This window comes from Camellia sinensis, chromosome 1, assembly GCF_055761805.1.
Source record: "Camellia sinensis isolate YWXY chromosome 1, ASM5576180v1, whole genome shotgun sequence".
Taxonomy (NCBI): Eukaryota; Viridiplantae; Streptophyta; class Magnoliopsida; order Ericales; family Theaceae; genus Camellia; species Camellia sinensis.
In genome coordinates this window covers 87,525,308-87,546,268 of record NC_138961.1, presented here as the reverse complement: position 1 = coordinate 87,546,268, position 20,961 = coordinate 87,525,308, and the positions used below count along the sequence as shown (strand labels likewise).

The 20,961-nt window shown below is 37.9% G+C and overlaps 1 protein-coding gene across 1 annotated transcript; it reads right to left on the bottom strand.

Annotated features, from left to right (window-relative positions):
* Positions 1-8,473: 8,473 nt before the first annotated feature.
* On the bottom strand, positions 8,474-19,060 carry LOC114316099 (PTI1-like tyrosine-protein kinase At3g15890). Its single transcript, XM_028262763.2, has 2 exons — positions 18,701-19,060; positions 8,474-9,322 (listed from the first exon to the last, which is right to left on the bottom strand). Exons 1-2 carry the CDS (start codon positions 18,994-18,996, stop codon positions 8,671-8,673), a joined length of 948 nt encoding a protein of 315 aa, XP_028118564.2. The 5' UTR covers positions 18,997-19,060; the 3' UTR covers positions 8,474-8,670.
* Between the last annotated feature and the right edge of the window lie 1,901 nt (positions 19,061-20,961).

Here is a 20,961-nt window from a genome sequence, read left to right as displayed (position 1 = left end):
TGTGCTGAGTAGTGAAGACCATGAACCATAGTTCCTTTGAGGTAACTCAAAATGCAAACCAGAGCATCATAGAGCGAAAAGCGATGAGCAGTCATGAACTGACTAACAATGTGAACAATGTAGGCAATGTTTGGATGAGTAACTGTGAAATAGACAAGACTGCGAACGAGCTGACGATATAAAGTAGCATCAGACAACAGGTAATAGTGAAGAGGTGTGAGACGCGTATGAGGATCAACTGGGATAGGATTAGTCATGCAATCGGTAAGACCAACATAAGCCAAGAGATCAAAGGTATACTTGGCCTAAGTGAGAAAGTAACCAGAAGGATCATGAGAAATTTCCAAACCATGGAAGTAACTAAGCAAACCCAAATCTTTCATCTCAAACTGGCGACTGAGGAATTGTTTGAGACTAGAGATACCCGCTGTGTCTTCCTTAGTGATGATCATATCATCCACATAGAGAAGAACAAAAAGAAGAATACTGCAGTCTGTCTTGCTAATAAATAGAACAGAATCATAAGCACTAGAAGAGAATCCAAAGTCACGAATGGTAGAACTAAACTTAGCAAACTAGGCATCGGGAGCTTGTTTCAAACCATACAAAGCACGGTGAAGTTTACAGACATTGGTGGACGGAACTGAGGAACAAGAAGGAGGCTACATATAAACTTCCTTAGTGAGATCACCATTGAAAAAGGTGTTCTTGACATCCATCTGGCAAAGACCTCAATAGCAAGAAGTAGCAATGGCAAGTAGGCTACGAACTGAAGTAAGACGAGCAACAGGAGCAAATTTTTCCTCGTAATAAATCCCATATTATTGAGTAAACCCTGGACAACAAGACGAGCTTTGTAATGCTCAATGGAACCATTCGAGTAGGTTTTTCTATTATAAACCCATTTATAACAATAGCACTCTTTCTAGGTGGAAGGTCAACTACATCCCAGGTGTGAGTTTTATCTAAAGCCTTTAGTTCATCACACATAGCTTACTGCAAAAAAAAGGTTAGAACAAACCTCTCGATACGAAGTATGTTCATGAGAAGAAAAAAGCAGTGGAACCGACAATGAAATCACAAAGAATGACAGAACGTTGTGTTACCCGAGTAGAATGATGAAGAGGTACTTTTGGTGTAGAAGATGATGTTGTGGAATCAATGGATACATGAGGCTCACTGGAAGAGAGAATGATGATAAGACTAGGAAGTGGAGTAGGAGCAGGTACAGAGGTCGGCTCAAGATCAAGGAATGGTGCCACAGGACTAGGAGGTGGAGTAGATCCTCAGGATAAGCCAGAGTCATCATATCGGAAGTAATGTTTGTATCATGCCCATTAAACAGAAGAGAATGATCTATACAGAATGGTGTAGTAGGAAGAGTGGACAAATAAAACTTGGATATAGAGGAGAACATTTTCTGTTCCCAAAATATCACATGACGAGTGACATAAAGATGACGACAAAGAGGATCCCAACAATGATAACCTTTATATTCAATCTCATACCCAGAGAAGCAACACAAATGGGCATGAGGTTCTAATTTGGTACACTCATGTGGCTAAAAAAGAACAAAACAAGCACATCTGAATACACAAAGACCAATATGGGCAGAAGGTGTGTCATACAAATGCTCATCTGGGGTTTGATTGTTGATGGTAGGGGAAGGAACACGGTTGATAGTATAGACTGTTGTGAAAAGAGCTTCTTCCAAAAAATGTTCAGGACAAGAAAAAAGAGATTAAAAGAGCACAAATAGTGTCTAGGATGTGGCAATGTTTATGCTCAAAATGACCGTTTTGTTGGGAGGTACCAGGGCAAGAATAGTGAGAAAGCATACCATTTTGACGAAGGAATCTCAAAAAATGAGTTTCTTTGTATTCCTGGGCATTATCAGCACGAAAAATTTTAATGGTGGAGGAAAACTGAGTTTTGACCATGTGGGAAAATTATAACACATTTGGTGTAATTTAGAGCGAGATATCATAAGAAATAACCAGGTACAACGAGTAAAATCATCGACAAATATTGCAAAGTATTGAGATCCCCCTATTGTGGTATTAGGTGAAGGCCCCCAAACATCAGAGTGTATGAAATCAAAAGGTGCGTGAGACATAGAGATACTAGTAGTAAATGGCAATGCAGACTATTTTGCAAGTCGACAAGATTGACTGCCCACTCTATCATTTGGAACAACACCTAATTGACCAATTGACAGTACAGAGCGTAATCAACCAAAAGACATATGACCTAACTGAGAATGCCATAAAGCAAGAGGGGAATTAGTAGTAGCAGAAGCAGTAATCTCAACAGTGGAAGGACTGGATGAGAAAATACGAAGGTGGATGAGCTCATATAGACGTCCATGTCTACCATATATCCCAAGGGTCTGTCCTATCTTTGGATCCTACACAACACAACCAATTGGAGAAAATAGAATAATGAGGCCAAGATCACAGAGTTGACCAATAGAGATAAGATTAAGTGTGAGATTAGGGATTAGATAAGTGTGACGGAGAGAGACATTAGAGTTGACCTATATGACAAACATGCATTTGAGACCCATCAGTAGTGTGGATGATAGGTAAATTAGAAGGATATGTAGTGTAAGAAAACAATATAGGGTCAGAGGTCATATTGTTGCAACAAGCTGAATCAAAATACCATGAAGAGGTAATTAAGGTGACAAAGAGAGCACTAAAAGGTGTACCAAAAGTACAAAGAACTTTTTTTTTTTTAATAATAGTTTCAATATCATGAATAGTGTGAGTGAAAGATGAGACAGGTGCAATAACAACAGAGGCAAACTAAGCCAAAGAGTCATGTCGACTAACAGAGAATCCAGAAGTGCCACCATATAGAGGAGAACTATCTGAGTGATCCACAAAGTGATCAAAGTATGAGTCACAAAGAAGGCCCAACGGTATCAAAGTAGAACTGGGTGACATAGACTGTCCTAGTGAATCCGGAATGTCGAAAATAGCAAGATAGCAGCTGAGTTGGACCAAAAATAGCCAAAAAAATAAACCTGTAGATGGCCAAGTGTGAAATAGACCAACGATGATGTCAGCGAGAGGTAATGATGACATCAACGTGCGCGACGCACGTTAGCAGAAGAGGTGCACAATCCATGGTAGAGATAGAGACGTGTGGTGCACAATAGCAGATGAAGGGCAAGGGCGCATGAAGCTGACATCGGCAATGATGTGTGCGGCTAGTGTCATGAACCGAACCCGCCCCTATGGGTTAAGGACATAACCAGCCAATAATCCTGAGATTACCTACGACCTCAAACCAAACCAGACATAACTCATCAGAGAAAATGAGCCAAACAGAAGCAAAATTTAAAACTTTGTCCATAGAGCTGTGCTTACATGGCACATCATAACAAACCATACATATACATATTAATAACTCACATCAGAAAATACAGTGACATAAAGTTCTGTACAGATAGGATCACTCAAGTCTAAGTCAGCCAATCAAAACTATATACAAACATGTCCAAAGTCCACGCCAACATGACAAAATAACACAGGATAGCAAAAGGGCGAAGACGAGTCTTGTATGTGAGACGTAAAGGCTGACTCTTCAAAACCTTGGTTTTTCCACACAAACTTCACTGAGGCTGGGTTTGGACCTCCCTTGGCTCACCTACAGACACATGAATGAGCGTGAGCGAAAACTCAGTGAATAATATCAAATAATGAAGTTACACAAACGGCATTTAGAACAACGTACTTCAAACAGCCTTGGGCCCAATTCATATTTCTATCTAGCTTATATATAAATATAGGTCAAGTGACTGCGGTTCCAAACACATCATATGGCCTTGGGCCCACTTCATTCGTATCATTTATGTCGGACGGCCTCTGGCCCATTCATTCAAACCATACGGCCTCTGGCCCATTCATTCATGTCATACGGCCTCTGGCCCATTCACTCATGTCATACGACCTCTGGCCCATTCATTTATGTCATACGGCCTTTGGCCCTTCCACTGTTTCATTCATATCAAACTGGCCTTTAGCCCATTCATTCTATCATTCGTGTCAAACTGGCCTTTAGCCCATTCATTCTATCATTCGTGTCAAATTGGCATTTGGCCCATTCATTCTATCAGTCGTGTCAAACTGGCCTTTGGCCCATTCTTCTGACATAGCAAACATTTGTCCAGCATTCAAATTAACGAACTTATAAGACTTACATAGAAGTAAACAATTGGACAAACAACATATTCCAAATATCTTTACTAAGATATTACTCACAGTGATCGGCTGGATGATTTGCCTTGGAGCTTGACCCTACACATTCCATGAACACAATGGGTCACAAATAATTCAATTCGTCTTAATTCACATATTCCTCTTTAGGCTTCTTTCTTATTCTTTTAACTCATTTACAATGCTTAATGCATGCCTAAGAGTACTTAGAAGTGAAAAAGAACGGAAAACGAAGCACAGAAGGCATTTTCAAAATTTCAGAAACAGGGGTCCTCCGCTCGAGCGTGAACTTCCCCGCTCGAGCGGACCCATAAGGTCTGCAAAAGTATTGGTTTCCTCACTTTTACGCTTGAGCGTGAAGTCGGACGCTCGAGCTGAAGGTCATCCTATATAGCTCCCTGCTCGAGCGTGGACTTCCCCGCTCAAGCGGACATCATGTCTGCAAAATATTTTGGGAGCTCATATTTCCCGCTTGAGCGGCGGTTCCCTCGCTCGAGCGGACATCATAAATTCTGGGTTTTTCAGAATTGTTCCTCAAGTCCAAATTTGACCTCCAAGGGTCCAAAACTCATAATTTTGGTTCCCAAACATGCAAATACATTATATATCATGAGTACACAAACAATATGAGGCCAATTACTCAAAATCAATCAACATTTTTATATAATCATGGCTCATGCTTTCAAACCTCATATGAGTTCCATATCTTCAATAATCAAACATGCACGCAATCTTTTAATTCCAATTCCATTTCAAATGGGTCAAGTGATGCTTATACACATGAAATTCATCCAAATCATGCTTGCATGTATGATCCTACAACTCAATTTTTCATTATTAACAAACTACATGATAGATCATACAATCCTTGCTTATTTATGATAATTCTATGCATGCATGTACATTCTAGCTTCATTTTCAACTAAATATTTGCCATGAGCTACCAAATCACTTGAATTCACAAAATCACAAGTTCAACTCATGAATTAGGGGTTGATTACTCACCTAGGAGCTTCAAACACTCAAGTTCTTGGAGTTTAACTTCAAATTTTCAAGCCTTGAGCCAACCTTGTACAATTCTCCCACTTTCTCTCTCTATAGCCGGCCTCTCTCTCTCACTAAAGTATAAACTCAGATTTTGAACTCAAAACAAATGAGTGTGAGTGCAAGTTGGCCTATTAATAGGCTCCTTTAATCAAATCACTTAAGATTAAGTAATGATGCTTTAATTAGCCATTCTGAATCTGATTATTTTGATCCGAATCAATTTTCAATTAAATTTCACTGTAGGCTCTAAAAATTACGCTAATCACAATGGCGTAGTCAATTTCGATTTCTGTGGCAGATAGGGCCTTCAATTTAAATTCCAAAGCAGATAATCAAATAGATATTCCTATTGTGAACAGATAGAAATTCAAAACCACATATTTTCACATAAATGACACTCACAATCATATCAAACACATAATCACATTCATAATAAGGACCAATTAGCATAATACGGAATAGGGTTATCACAGCTAGACAAGAACAGTACAGTAGAGATGGCTGGTGTGGCTAGGGCTGACGTCAGAAACACAAAAGAATGTGAGAAGCGCGCGTGAAACTGACATCAACAAGCATAGAGTGCATGCGAAAGGGTGTGCGATGGAGCATGATATGTGAGTGGCGGAAGCAATATACGTGCCGAGGCTTTTGGAGGCGCGTGGAGATGTTTTTCGTGGCAAGGTTGGTGGCATTGGGATCGTAAGAAGATTCTGAGTAAGTTGATGTCAAGTTTGAAAATATTAGGCCACTGTAGATGGCGTAATAGTGTTTGAACAGATAAAGATGTGTGAAAAAGTTGTATGAATAGAGATGCTATAGTGCCACTATTATATTATTCAAAGGAAATTTGTGAAAAAAAATATGTGCCTTGAGAATAAATTATACATTTAAATAATTTAGGGGTTGTTTGGGATGACTTAAATAAGTGTGCTTTTTGTCTTTTTATGAAAAGATGTGCAGAAAAGTAGAGAGGTAATTTGATAGAAAAAAGATAAAAAGATAAAAAAAAAATGAATTATTTGGGACTTCCCAAACTTAACCTTAATAAGAACAACTGAAAAATTAGACATACTAATTGAAATATATAAATATTTTTTTTGTTTTTTATTTTATTTAAATAGGATTCCCCAAAGTTCAGCCGTTTAAGCAAACTAAACGACAGCCGCAAGGCCTCCCTTTAAATACCCCAAGTCATTTGTCAATATATGCCTTGGCCACAGTGAAAAAGTCTCCAACATTTTCATATAATATAATGGAAAATATTATTTAATAAATTCACTCACACGGTTAAAAATAAAAATTATAAGTGTGTGAAGATAATCTTCCTCCCTAATTTGTTTTTTTATTGGGTTCGATTGTTCACTAAGCTTATTGATTTAAATTGTATTTGGTTCAAGAATTTGAAAAAAAAATTAAAACTGAAAAAGGAAAAGAAAAAATAATTAAAATATGAATAAAATATGTTTACATATCACTTAATTTCACACACATTTTTTTGTACTTTTCTTCCTAGATCTTTTTCCAAATCCATAAATCAAATACAACTTTAGAAAAACCAAACTAGAAAAGGAAGGTTTATCTTCACCAACGTTGATGCGTCAACAAATTTATTTATTTATTTATTTATTTTATTGTTATGCAGAGTATCATATACCAGCTTACGGACACCACATTAAGTTCCTACAGTCGGGACAAACCTTTCGAAATAGAATATACACGGTGCAATTCGTAACCCCAAGGTATATGTTTGCGGCAACAAAATATTGTGGTTGATACCTTGATAAGAGTCATTTATGCACCTTAATTTGACTCGTTTTCAAACTCTATAACTTGGCATTTAGAATTAAATTTTTTAGTGACTATAATTAATACGTTTGAGAAGTCAGAAAAGAAGTAAAAACAAAATTGATGTAACATTCAGAGTAAACTACCGATAGGATTTTATTGTTGGACTTAATTATCATTAAGTTATATTGAAAATAAGTTCTAATAAAATTATTGATAAAAATGATTTGTTGAGACATTTTTTGCATATGTCGCTAAAAATTAACAATTAATATTTTGTCATGATTTTTATAAATTGTCACTAAAACTTATAATTAGTAACGTTTTTGTGACGAATTTTTGAAACTGCAACTGAAAGTTAAAAATTAGTGACGTTTTTTTGTGACGATTTTTTAAACTATCGCTAAAACTTATAATTAGTGACATTTTCTTTGACAAAATTTTCAAAATGTTCTTGAAAATTAACAATAATAACTTTTTTAATAGTATTTTATGAAAAAAACTATTAATTATCATAACACCTATTAAATGATAAGTTTGCCTATTAAGACTTGCACATAAGTCCCCCAAACATTTAACTCTTGTAACGGATGACAAATGATGTCATGACTTTTTTATTTTTTATTTTTTATTTTTTAAACAAAAATTGACTTTTTTGGAAAGTTTCCAAATGGCTAAATTTATATAAGAAATTAAGGATCTGTTTGATTTAGTTTTAGAATAATGATTTAAGTATGCAGTTGTTTTTAAGCTTTGAATTTTTTAATCATGATTTGAAAAAAAAATAATTTGTTTGGTTATGAGTTTTGAAAATACTTTTGGGATGACTTGTAATTTTTTTATTTTTTCTGATTGATTGATGTATAGAATGTGAGAGAATGTGAGAGGAGAGAGGAGAAATGAAAAAAAAAAAAAAAAGTGATTGATTGATTGATTAATAATAATATATTATAAATAATAAAAAAAAAGAAGAGATGAGTTTTAAAAGTAATTTTGAGTTATATTTCAAAAATATTGTTGGTTAACATGATTCATTCAAATCATGATTTAAAAATAAAATCATAATTTGAACAGCAAACCAAACGCTACCTAAAAGTCTATCACGATTTTTAACAATGATATTTTTATAATTAAAATCTCTTTTAATAACTGTTTTATTTTAAAGTGATAGATTTCAAGCCACCACATCATTATTTTTGTATGCAATTTCCATATATCACACAACTGTGGTTTTACTACCGTTGAATATGTGAGGCCACTAATCCACACTCACATGGTATAAATATGTGACATACAGATAATTTCATCTACATAAACACCTTAAAGTAAATCAGCTCAAATAATTTACAAATTAATGTACTTATGTGAAGATGAAAGAATTTTTTGGATCAACAATATTGCCGAGTCAAAAATAATAATTTAAAAATAAAAATAAAATATGAAGATTAGATTCATTTTATCATTCCAATCCAAGGCAAGTGAACTCATGTATGTTATGGCATAAATAAGTACTCACACACCATTAAGAACATACAATTCGATTTCAAAAAGTACACAAAGAACAAACAACAGGGGGGAAAAAAAATGGAATTCAACAAATACAATTACCATTATTTCATCTCCTCGGCTCATTTCGGATCATGCTCATTTCCGAACTTTCCATTCCCGGCCCTTCATAATCTGTATTGTCGTCGTCGTCGTCATCCTCCACTTCATCTTCATCTTCATCTTCTTCAACGGCATCATTCAATATTTGTGCTTCTCTCTTCCTCCTCATTATCCCATTCTTTAACCACTCCACCACTTGCAACATACTAGGCCTGTTTTCCGGATTGCTATCGGTACAAATCATGGCAATTGCAATTGTTGTTTTCAATTGTGCGTGATCATACCTACCTTTCAACCTCGGATCTGCAATATGATCGAAAGAACCTTTTTTCACATATGGGGTAGCCCATTGCACAATATCGCGCTTAACACCACCGGGTAATTTCTCTAAAGGCTTCTTAGCACTAATTATCTCTAGGAGTAATATTCCGAAACTGTAAACATCACAGCTCTCTGACACCTTTCCCCACATAGCATATTCCGGTGCTAAATACCCTAATGTTCCTTTCACCCTTGTGGTCATATGAGTGACTCCATCTGGGACAAGCTTTGCAAAACCAAAATCTGCAACTTTTGCTTGGAATTCTGAATCTAAAAGCACGTTACTTGCCTTTATGTCTCTGTGTATTATATGTGGATTTACCTTATGGTGCAAGTACCTTTAACATGAAAACAACAAAAATAAAAATACTTTGATTGGTAGGTTCATCAACATGTTGTTATCATATTCACCATAATTAATTTAACATGGAAAATATCATGAAAAGGTTGGAAAGCTAGCATATTAATGACCAAAATTCTTCATATATGTGTGCAGAAAAATTGATTTCTTCAAAAAGAAAATCTGCAATGTCACATATCCATCCAAAAATATTCAAAAATGTGTAAAAAAATATAAGAGTAAATTACACCATTGGTCCCTCTAACTTAATTGAAATTTCACTTTGATTCTCAAAATTTTAATTTCATTAATTTAAACCCACACTTCTGATTACATTTCAATGTAATCCATCTGTTAGTTGCCAGTAAAATTTTAGATGGAAAAAGGCAACCAACAACTAACTTTGAAATTTTAGCAATTCTTGCAAGAAAAAAAATTAAATAAATTACACCAGTATTTCCTATAATAGTTTTTTTTTTTTTAATTTTACTTTCGTCCCTACAGTCTCATTCCCTACATTTTTGTATTCAAAATGTTAATGACAATTGATGAATGGACTACATTGAAACAAAATTGAAAGTGTGGGATCTAAATTAATGAAATTGAAATTACAAGATCAACGTGAATGTTCACTCAAATTAAAAGGATCAACAATATGATTTATACTGAAAATATATAGATTATATTCATTTAAAGTGTGATTCACACCATGCTATATATAAATCTACACCAGAATTCAAATTAATGGCAGGTGAATATTTTATGAATACATAACATTTCTTTGAAAAAAAAAAAGAAAAAAAAGGAATGGGGTAGAGCTTTGATTTTTGGGAAAATGGTGTACTTCATTGGGTTTTTTGTCAACGCCTTTATCACATCTTAATTACGTGAACATTCATAATTGAAAATAATCATTAAAAATTAATATAAAAACCGTTAAAAAAACTATTGTTCTCTTGATTTTAATGGTTGAACATGTGTTTCTTTCAGAATTCTTTTAGTGAAAAAAATTTAATCATAGAACTAGACATAATTTTTTTTATATTAGACGTCCACCCTAAATGAAAAGAGTTGGATTCCCTTCTGTAAAGGGTTAGAAACTAAACCCCAAATTAAGTATGGATCTAAACGCTAGGGTTGCCCCTTCAAGGCAACCTGGAATGACTGAAGGAGCATGAGCTAAAAGCCCAGAGGAAGTGGACCAACAGTAGGCCGAAGCAAGTCCGACTCGCCAAAGGTCCAAACGGACTCCACGAAAAAAAATGCCTAGGTCAAGTTGCAAAGGCAGCACATGCAACGGTCAAGTTGCAGAGACAACACATGCAGCAGGAAAGTTACCGAGGCACTTTGCCTCAGTGCCGCCATTCCTAATATCTTCTGTTCCGTCGCCATTCAAAGTTGTTGAGGAAAAGAGAAAATCGAAGTAACTAAGTTGCAGAGGCAGTACTTTCAGCGCCCAAGTTGCGGAGGCATTTTGTCGGCGCCGCCATCTCTAGTATTGTCGGTCTTGTCATTTAAACTTGCCACGGGAAATGACTGCTGCAACCAACTCGCGGAGGGAATATCCCGCCAAGGTGATAGCAGCCTTTGGAAAAAGCTTCCCCTCTACAAGTAGAGGCTAATATTTGGCGTTAATAGCAGGCCACAAAGGCATTACTAGCCTTGGGCTAATAGCATGCCCCAAAGTTCATTTAACTTAGTGCTGATGGCAAGCCCCAAGACTTACTAGTTGGGGCTGATAGCAGGCCCAGATAGCAATCACGCGAAGATGGGAACAAGGTAGCCCGCGCATAAGGGACTCCCTTTCCATTACCCAAGTCATGGACCTACCTTGGTCGAACAGACATGACTAAGCAAGCTTCCTTAGGCTTGGTACTAAGGCACATATGGCTGATAGCAAGCTTCGTTGTGGCCTTCACCTTGGGAAGCTGGAGAGTTTGTGGTTAGGTGGCTAAGGGTAGAAGCTTCGCTGAGATGAACACGAACATGGCTGATAGCAAGCTATGGAGTCTTGAGAATGCATGTACTGGCTAAATAGAACTGAGAGGGCAAGTGCATCAGCAAGGTTTACCGCTGTAAGTGCACTTGCTGAGGTTTGAGCTGAGAAGACAAGTGCAGTGGCAAACACTCCTGCCGCAACTGCACTTGTTGAGGCTCAAGAGAGAGTTGTAGTGCCAAACACTCCCATCATAACTACACTTGCTAGGGCTTAAAAAGGTAGTTGCAGAGGCAAACAGATAGTACACAGTACATGTAAAGGGACACTTGGCACCTTCAGCCTGGTGGCTCAAGGTAGAATATTCTATCTGATCCTTAAGTACACCTGTCTTCTCTTTATTCGGCCACTTGGTGCCCTTTTGGTACCAAGGAAAAGCCTATAAATAGGACCCATTTCCCAAGGTCCAAGGAACAATTTTTGGGAGATTTGGGGGAGATGCTGAGGCAAGCAGTAGCGGGTACTACAAGTTGACAAGAGTAGATGATCTGTTCAGAACTGGCTCTATCAACGCCAAGTATGTCAAAGAGTATTTTCCTTAATTTCTTTTGTCCAGAAAAAAGAGTTGTAAGTTTCCTTGTTAATACTTTCAAAGCAAAGTGTAAAGAAAGTATCATATACTTAGTAAACCTGTTACCCTTGTAAACACTTAGTGCGAGGAAAGTTTTCCGTACTTAGTGAAATTTTAGCATTGTAAAAACTTAGTCATGGCAGAGTTTCGTTCATAGAATGAGTTTTGTTCAGCCCTAGAAGATATGTAAAGGCAATGAAAAGAATGCAATGAAGTAAGACTCATACTAAATCAAATCAAACCCTTCATGAGGGAGTCCATCAGAGTCACATCCCTAGGTAGCTGAGCAACCAGCTCAGAGTCTTTCTCTCTAAACCGAGCAAGGTTCTGCCGATACAGCTCCAAGGCTCCCTCACACTCCTTGATAGTCTCCTCCAAAGATGCAATCATCGTGACATTATTTGAATGTTCAAGGAAACGATCGACTGCCTAAAGCCTATCCCTCATCCACGATAGGTCCAAACCGTTCCTCTCAAAACTGCTCAAGTTGGCCTCAGCACTTTCCATGAACTTACTGGGGGTTGTCCGAATCTTCTTAGTAGCAAGGTCACGAATGAAGCTGGAAAGTGACTCCAGTAGTACTGTCTGAACCATAGATCCAGGAACGTTAAATGTAGTGAAGGTACTGGGGTGCAACGCCTAGATGCGGGCAAGAGTGGGGGTAGCTTCGGAGGAGACCTAATAACTTAGAAAATAAACTTTTCCTAAGGACTGAGGGGACTCTCTCACACTGTCATCGGCTTCAATGATTGGAGGGAGACTGGAAAAGGAACCCAAGGACTGAGACGACGCACTTCCCCTGAAGATGATTGCCCAGCAACATTGGAGTGGATAGATACTGGGTGGCGACTAGGCGAACTAGCCTCGTGAGAAAGGCCAAAACTACCTACACCATCTTGTCGCTCCAAAAACTAGTCGTCCATATGGTAATCCTCAACATTTAGAACTGGCAGAAAAGTGGTTTCCATGCCCACATAAAAGTCTCGTGATCCCCAAGATTAGCTGGCATCTTGGGGAAGTAAGTGGAGTACAAGTCAACAAGCTACCCAGAAGTTGCTGAGGCAATTGGGTCAGAAGCATCAGCAACACTAGTAGTACCATGAGTAAACAGGTTCGCAGCTGCCTCTGCAAGTTGGACCAAATTTGGGGGGCCCACAGCAGGAACATCCGCTGCATTGAGAAGTGGGGTCTGTGGAACCAGTGAAGACTCAATGGACTATAAAGAACCTCTAGATACAGCTCTTAGAGAGGGTGGTGCAACTTCTAGTGGCTCTCTTACGCCACGATCCTCTCTAGGAGTCTTCGGAACAAAATCATCTCCACAGACAGAGGAACGGTCAAAGTGACAAGAATCAACAAGGTTTGGAGGTTTTGCACCGTCAGCAACTATATCACCCACTGTAACTTCCATAGCAAGGGGGACTTGTTCGTTTAATGTAGCCTCAACAACTGGCTCAGCCTCAGTAGTTGGTTCGGCCTCAACACTTGGTCCTTCCTTAACATATGGAAGTATCATTTTGCAGGTTCTGAATCTTGTGACCCTTGAAGCAATGGAAAGGTCATCGTCATCGTCTGAATTTGAGGAAATTCTGATGGCAGTAGAAGAACCTCCAGGGCCTAAAGGTTGTATGGCCGATGGGCCCTAAAAATGAAAAAAATATCATGTGATTACTAAAATAAATGTAAAAAGCCTAAGGAAGTAATGTAAAATATTTTCTAAGTATGGTTACCTTTCGGAGTCTCTTCCTACTTGGTGAGGCACATGCCTCAGCAACTGATGCTGCTGCCTCTTAGGCTACCCTCAATCTAGAGTGGGTCATGTGTACCGTTACACCAATTGGGGGAAGAGCAACTTGCAAGGGTTGGACGGACGTTGCCCCGGATGGATGAGGCTCCTCTACTGTAGGTAGAGATAGAAGCTTGAAATGGCAAAATATACTAGTCTGTTTCCCCCGACCAGAGGGGAGACGAAGGGATAAGTCAGGCTGCAGAATGGGTTCCATAGTAGGGACAACAAGAGCACTGCTGCAAAAGTTGAAGAAAGAGTTGAGGTTGCGGTGCCAGAATAGCCCGTTACTAGGAGTAAAGGCACCTTCTCGTCCAAGTGAAGGCAACTCCATGAGGCCTAAATCCTCCACAAGTAAGGCGGTGTAGTCACGAGTAAACCTCTGGAAGCTCTGATGAAAATCTATTCGAGGTGGAGGGGTATGGGGAATACCCTGATCCATACCAAACTGTCTAAGGACCCTGTCTGGTAGATATACTATGCTAGACATGCCCTCCTTGTTGCATAAGGGCAAAAACCCAGGGTGTATCATAACAGCGATAAGAAGGGAGTTAGCCTAGACGTTGTCAAGGAAGAAATCAACATGACGAGCCTCTAAGAAATAAAATGGGACAACAGAAATGCTTGGAAGAAGTTGGATAAAAGGGCGGAATACACACTCCTCCATGCGGTCGACGTAATCCACAAAGGGTCTGTTGGTGCCAAGACCAGACCACCGAGAGATGCAAGGGAGGGATTGGCACACTTTTCTTGTGACAAGTTGACCCTTTGCATCTAGAACAGGACAACTTTCTACATCAAGGACTTCATCGGTGAATAAGGGCTCATGATCTTTAGGGACGAGGCCCATAGCAAGGAATCGCTCGTAGAAGAAGGCTATCAAGAACTGAGTGGTTACAAAGCTCCATACATCATTGTGGCCCATGGATCGCTCCATGTCTGAGTGAATAAGGTTAAGGCAAAAGTATAAGTTCCCCAAAAAGAGGGAAGGACAGAGGAATCTGACTGCCGCTGCAAAGTTTAACAGCCAAAGGGAACACCAGAGAATTGATGTTCTCAGCGGGGTTGCTAGGATGAACAAAAAAAGAGATGAAATAATTGACAAAGGCGACCAGGTACAAGTCACCACAATAGCCTGGCCTAACTACGGAGTTGCGACTCTCCTCTGTGATATCGCCCACAACTTGTTGCAAGTCCCTTAAGAAATGCTTCAGCCAAGAAAGGTATGTGGTCTTGTCTCTCTTGAGCCTCTCCTAGAGCAATTCCCCAGTCTTATGATTATACTAGGAGCCATACTTATGTGCCTCTCGAAAGGCACTTTGGAGGGCGGTGATAGCAACTTGTTCTGCGGAAGTCAAGCAAACTGGATCGAAGGGGTGGTCTCCACGGGGTACTTAAGCGTAGAAGGATGGCAACATCTTCGAGTGTTGGGGTTATCTCCCCTCATGGCCAAGGCAAAGGTGTGAGTGTCGTGGCTCCAGCAGAAGACAAACATATCAGTGTTAGTCTGTACCTTGTGCACTGACAACTCCCTCGAAATCAAAACGGCATTGAAGAGATGAACATCCCTCAAGTGCTGCTCGAGGTCACCATTTACAATGATGTCATCAACCCAGAGGGGCCAGTCTATTGGAGGGTCCGAATGAGTGCTGTAAGTAGATGTATGAATGAGGAAAGTCTCCATGCTCCACGCAAAACCGCAGTATGGAGACTGGGTTCACCATGTCAGCATCGTTCAAAGTAGCCTCACCAAAAGGGAGCAGAGGCTCCTCCAGAGGAAGGGCATCAAGAATGAAGGAGTCAACTGCCTTCCAGAAGGGGTTAGCCAGCCCTCCGAAGTACAGGGCCCTCCTCCACTCAATAGGGGGTGGGGCAGCCCCTGTCGGGTAGAAACTTTATGTTGGCCATGAGGAAAAATAAAGAAAAGTAAAGAACACTTTGGAAAATAGAGACAAGGAAGAGAAGAAGACAAGGACACAAAAAGTGTGTTGTGGCAGAAGTGGGCGAGTAATGGACCCAAGGGGGGCTATTTATAAAGAAGGCAGGAAAAAGCGCCAACACGTTTCCCTAGGCTCATTATGACCCGTCAGTCAAAAGGGGCACCTTCACAGAGCTGACGTAACTTTTAACCCAATCGATGCAACCCTTGGGTTACTTGCTGATGTCATGCACGCGCGGGAAACCAGGAACTTGTCCCCCACGCGCGCAAGGGGCAAATTTAAAGGGTCAAAAATTAGACCCTAAATTAAGTATGTACCTAAGTGCTGGGGTCGCCCCTTTAAAGCGACTAGGAATGACTGAAAAAGCATGGGCAAAAGCCCAGGGGAAGTGGGCCAACAGTGGGTTGAAGTAGGTCCGACTCGCCAAGGGTCCAAACGGATTCCACGAAGAAAAATGCCTAAGTCAAGTTACAGAGGCAACAAATGCAACGGTCAAGTTGCAGAGGCAACACATGCATCGGGAAAGTTGCTGAGGCACTTTGCTTCAGTGCCGCCATTCCTATTATCTTTGGTTCCACCGCCATCCAAAGTTGTTGAGGGAAAGAGAAAATCGAAACAACTAAGTTGCAGAGGCCGTACTTCCAGCGCCCAAGTTACGGAGGCATTTTGTCGGCGCCACCATCTCTAATATTGTTGGTCTTGTCATTTGAAATTGCAACGGGAAACGACTATCGTAGCAACTATAGCCGCTGCAACCAACTCGCGGAAGGAACATCCCGCCAAAGTGATTGCATCCTTTAGGAAAAGCTTTCCCTCTCCAAGTAGAGGCTAATCCTTGGCACTGATATTAGGCACCAAAGTTCATTTAACTTGGCGCTGATGGCAGGCCCTAAGACTTACTGGTTGGAGCTGATAGCAGGCCCAGAGATACCAGTTTACCGCTGCAATCATGCGAACATGAGAGCAGGGTAGCCCGAGCATAAGGCACTCCCTTTCCATTACCCAAGTCATGGACCTACCTTGGTCGCACAGACAAGACTAAGGAAGCCTCCTTGGGCTTGGTGCTAAGGTACGGTATGGCTGATAGTAGGCTTCGTTGTGGCCTTCGCCCTGGGAAGCTAGAGAATTTGTGGTTAGGTGGCTAAGGGTAGAAACTTCGCTGAGGTGAACACGAACATGACTGATAGCAAGCTATAGAGTCTTGAGAATGCATGTACTGGCTGAATAGAACTGAGAAGGCAAGTGCAGCAGTAATGTTTTCCGCTACAAGTGCACTTGCTAAGGTTCGAGCTGAGAAGGCAAGTGTAGTGGCAAACACTTTCGCCGCAACTATACTTGCAAAGGCTCGAGAGAGAGTTGTAGCACCAAACACTCCCGTCATAACTACACTTGCTGGGGCTCAAAAAGGTAGTTGCGGAGGCAAACAGATAGTACACAGTACATGCAGACGGACACGTGGCATCTTCAACTTGGTGGCTCAAGGTAGAATATTCTGTGTGATCCTTAAGGACACCTGTCTTCTCTGTATTTGGCCACTTGGTGCCCTTTTGGTACCAAGGAAAAACCTATAAATAGGACCCATTTCTCAAGGTCCAAGGAACAATTTTTAGGGGATTTAGGGGAGATGCTGCCCATTTGTGCACTGCCATACATTTCTTCTTGAGCTACCTGCTTCACGCTCACCTAGCTATACACTCTCCAACTTCCCAGACAGTTACTACTGCTCATCCTCCAGTCATTCCACCATTGTTTGACCATTAGCATAGTTTTGCCTTTCTAATTATCTTCCTAACCTTGAAACCCCCCTACACCTTGAATTCATAATTTGAATTGGATTGCACTATTCAAGTCCTTGAGGTCACCGTACGTCTTATGTCAATAATCTGAATCATTCAAAGTCCTTAGTCTATAATATCCACATATGAAAATTAGATAAATTCGATAATCGTGGTCTATTAATATATGGTCAAATTACACTGATAATCTCTACATTTTGTCCCTAGTGTCATTTTAGTCCCTCACTTTCAATTGGTTCAATTTTGACTCTTAATTTTAAATTTTGTATTATTTTGGTCCAATTGATAATGCCGTTTATGTTTTTGACAAAAAATAATTACTGAATTAGTTGAGTTTAACTCATTAAGTTTAGTAAGTTTATAATTTTACTCTAAAAAAATATGACGCTCGCCACTTATATGCATATTTTTCATTAAAAAAAAATGTTAAGAGTTGTAATCAATTAGATCAAATTAAAACAAAATTATAAATTCAAAGTCAAAATTGGTACAATTGAAATTATAGGAACTAAAATGACAAAGATCAAATTATAGTAATTTGCCCTTAATATAGTGTGTTTGTCATGAAAAGCACAAATAATTTAGTTTTAAAAATACATTTGTCGTTCATTTTTTAAAACAAAAATACAATAAATTGAATATGCTACTATTTTTGGAATGACCTAATTTTTTTTTTAATGTAAATAAAATATACAAAAGATTCTATAAAATAAATAATTCAAATTATCATAATATGATATGTGGTGATCCCCATAGGCCTGAACAACGTCTTCAAGTGAATCCAACACCACAAAACTAATTAGTGCGTTTGGTTTTAGTTTTCTAAATTCAGTTTTTTAAAAATTAAATTTTTTATTTTTTGTATTTTTTTATTTTTAGTTAATATTTTTTAAATTTTAAACAATTTCTTTTACCTTTTACCTTTTTAAAATATTTGTGAAAAAATATTTTAAAAATTTAATAAACACATAAAAATACGAAAAATTTACTAGATTTTTGTATTTTTCTTTTAATTTTTTGGTATTTAGTGTATTTTTAAAGATTTTTTTTATAAATATTATACTTTTTAATTGTATTTATGTTAAGTGTATCTAAAAGTTTAAAAAAAAAAATACTTAAAATATTAAAAAAATTCATTGAAAACATAAAAATATGAAAAATTAAAAATTAAAATTTTTCAAATATTATTTTTTGAAAATCTGAACCAAGCAAAGTGATTCGATTATGTGATAGGAGGTTGTTGACTTGAGTTATTTTCTAAGGTAAAGCAAATATTAAAATACTTACGCAATTCCTTCTGCAGAACCGATGGCAATGCTCATTCTGCGAGGCCAATCTAATAAACAATCAGAAGCGAGTTGGCCATGGAGATGGGTGATCAAACTATGGTTAGGCATATAATCATAGACAATAAGCCTTTCATCACCACCAGCATAGAAACCTCCCAGCCCCAACAGATTCCTATGTCTTACCCTACCAAGTATCTCCACCTCCATTGCAAATTCCGTCTCTGCCTTTGCATTCATTGCTTTTAGCCTTTTCACTGCTATCTGCATAATCTTCAAATAATTACACTTCTTCATCAATAAAATCAAACACACTCACATAAACCTATTTTCATTATTTGTTCTTTTTATATTTGAAAGGGCTGATCCGGTGGTCAAGGTCGGGAGCTTGAGGTATGTTGGTATGCTCCCTACATGATCTTTGACTCGAAACTTCTTAGGTGACAATAATTTTTAAAAGTCAGTTCACACGGGGTAAAACCTTAACTTTAATTTATTTATTTATTTTTTATTTTTTTTTTATCAATAAAGAAAAAGATTTATTCATAGAAAGAAGGAAGGTACAAGAGAAAAAGTCATGGCTTTAATTGAGGCCTAGCTTTAAATGAGATTGGTCTACTGGATTAGTCTTAGCCTTGGATTATCAAAATTTATTTCTTCTTTGTATTTTATTTTTCCATGTTCATCGTGGAAGTGAGAAAAAGAAAAGAAATTATTGTAGCCCGTTAACTAGGTAAAAAAAAGAAAATAAAAGATTGTATTTTATGTTTAAATGAATAAAAAGGAAAGTATGTGATATATTAATATAAGTGAGATTTTCTTTTTATTCTTTTGTATTTTGAAGGGAATTTTTGTATTGTAAAAAATATACAATTCGACTTATTTATCACCAAATCTTACTACTTTTGGTCAGAAATGAATCATATAATTTAAAGAAATTTCTTTGTAATCATTTCTCATTTGACTTATTAACTGAATATGAAAAAATTGTTATTTTTCATTTAATTTCTTATCATTTCTCACCAAATCACATGATACAAATTGACATGTAGATGTACAAGGCTCCTACTAAAATAGAGTTTTGGAAGGACAATTCCATGGTACATTAAATCTCGGAAAGTGAAAAACTGACGTTGTGTTTAAATCATAGATTTGAGAGAGAATTTGTGAATGAAAAAAATAAAAAGGTGGAAATGATTGCCTCAACGCCTTTAGTTGTTCGACCCCAATAAACGCTTCCAAATCCACCCTCGCCGATCTTGTTATCGTTATGGAAGTTGTTTGTTGCATGAAGTAGCTCCTTGAGAGTGTAGATTTCCCATGGGTAATCCCTACACTTACTTATCCTTGAAAAAAAGAAACGAAAGTAAAGAAGAAATATTAGACTCTTTTTTTTTCTATAACAAATTATTGAATCTATGGAAGTGAATAAATGTTATTCAGTTAAGCAGTGTACCTGATTTTTGGTTCTTCTTGAGAGAAGCAACCAAAACATCCTCTAAACATTTTTGCAGTGGAAGAAAAGGGGCTAGATGAATGAAGATGACGTACAACCAGTATGTGAAAAAGTGAGACGTGAGGAAAAGAACATGTGGATCTAAGAAGAAGGTACTAAAAATTTGGATATTTCAATGCCTTAAAGAGGGTGTGGAGTCCTTTGGTGAAGACAAGTGGCAGCCTAGGAAGTCATGCCCTTTGCAGTGTAATATGGTGTTAATGTTGGGGAGGATAGAGAAATGTACAATTTAAATCTCTAAATTCATTCAAAACTGTTAGATTGAATTTGAAGCAAATCAAAAGTCATGTGATTGTGAATAAATTTAAAAATTAATACCATGGGTTGCTAATTAATTAGGGATAATATTGTGTAAACAAAGTTTTTTTTTTTTTTGTTTTTTTTATCATCAAAAGTCAGCTGTTAGTTTGTTAGATTAGCACTTATGGAAGTTAGTCTCCTCACCCTTCCAAAACGCGACGTGTTTGTCTTCCTATTCAACTCCCCCTTATTGAGAGTTAAACTTATAACAAAACTGAGTCCTTCGGAGAGTCATGGTAACTAACTACACAAAATTCTTATATAAAAATTCCATTCAAATGTTTTTCATTTGCGTCCATTTTTTGGAAGTCAAAATTTCTACCACTATAGTTCATAATTGTAAGAATGATATTATTATAAGATTTTAATTTTAAATTATATATGAAAATTCTGTATGCATATCATTTTTTTAATTGAGCATCTCCAATGGGATTTTTTTTTTAAAA

Excerpts from the sequence above, each read along its gene's own strand:
- LOC114316099 (XM_028262763.2), bottom strand. The coding sequence starts at position 18,996 with ATGAAGAAGTGTAATTATTTGAAGATTATGCAGATAGCAGTGAAAAGG. Across the intron at positions 9,323-18,700 it reads GGTTCTGCAGAAGGAATTGC|GTACTTGCACCATAAGGTAA; the intron begins GTAAGTATTTTA and ends TTCATGTTAAAG.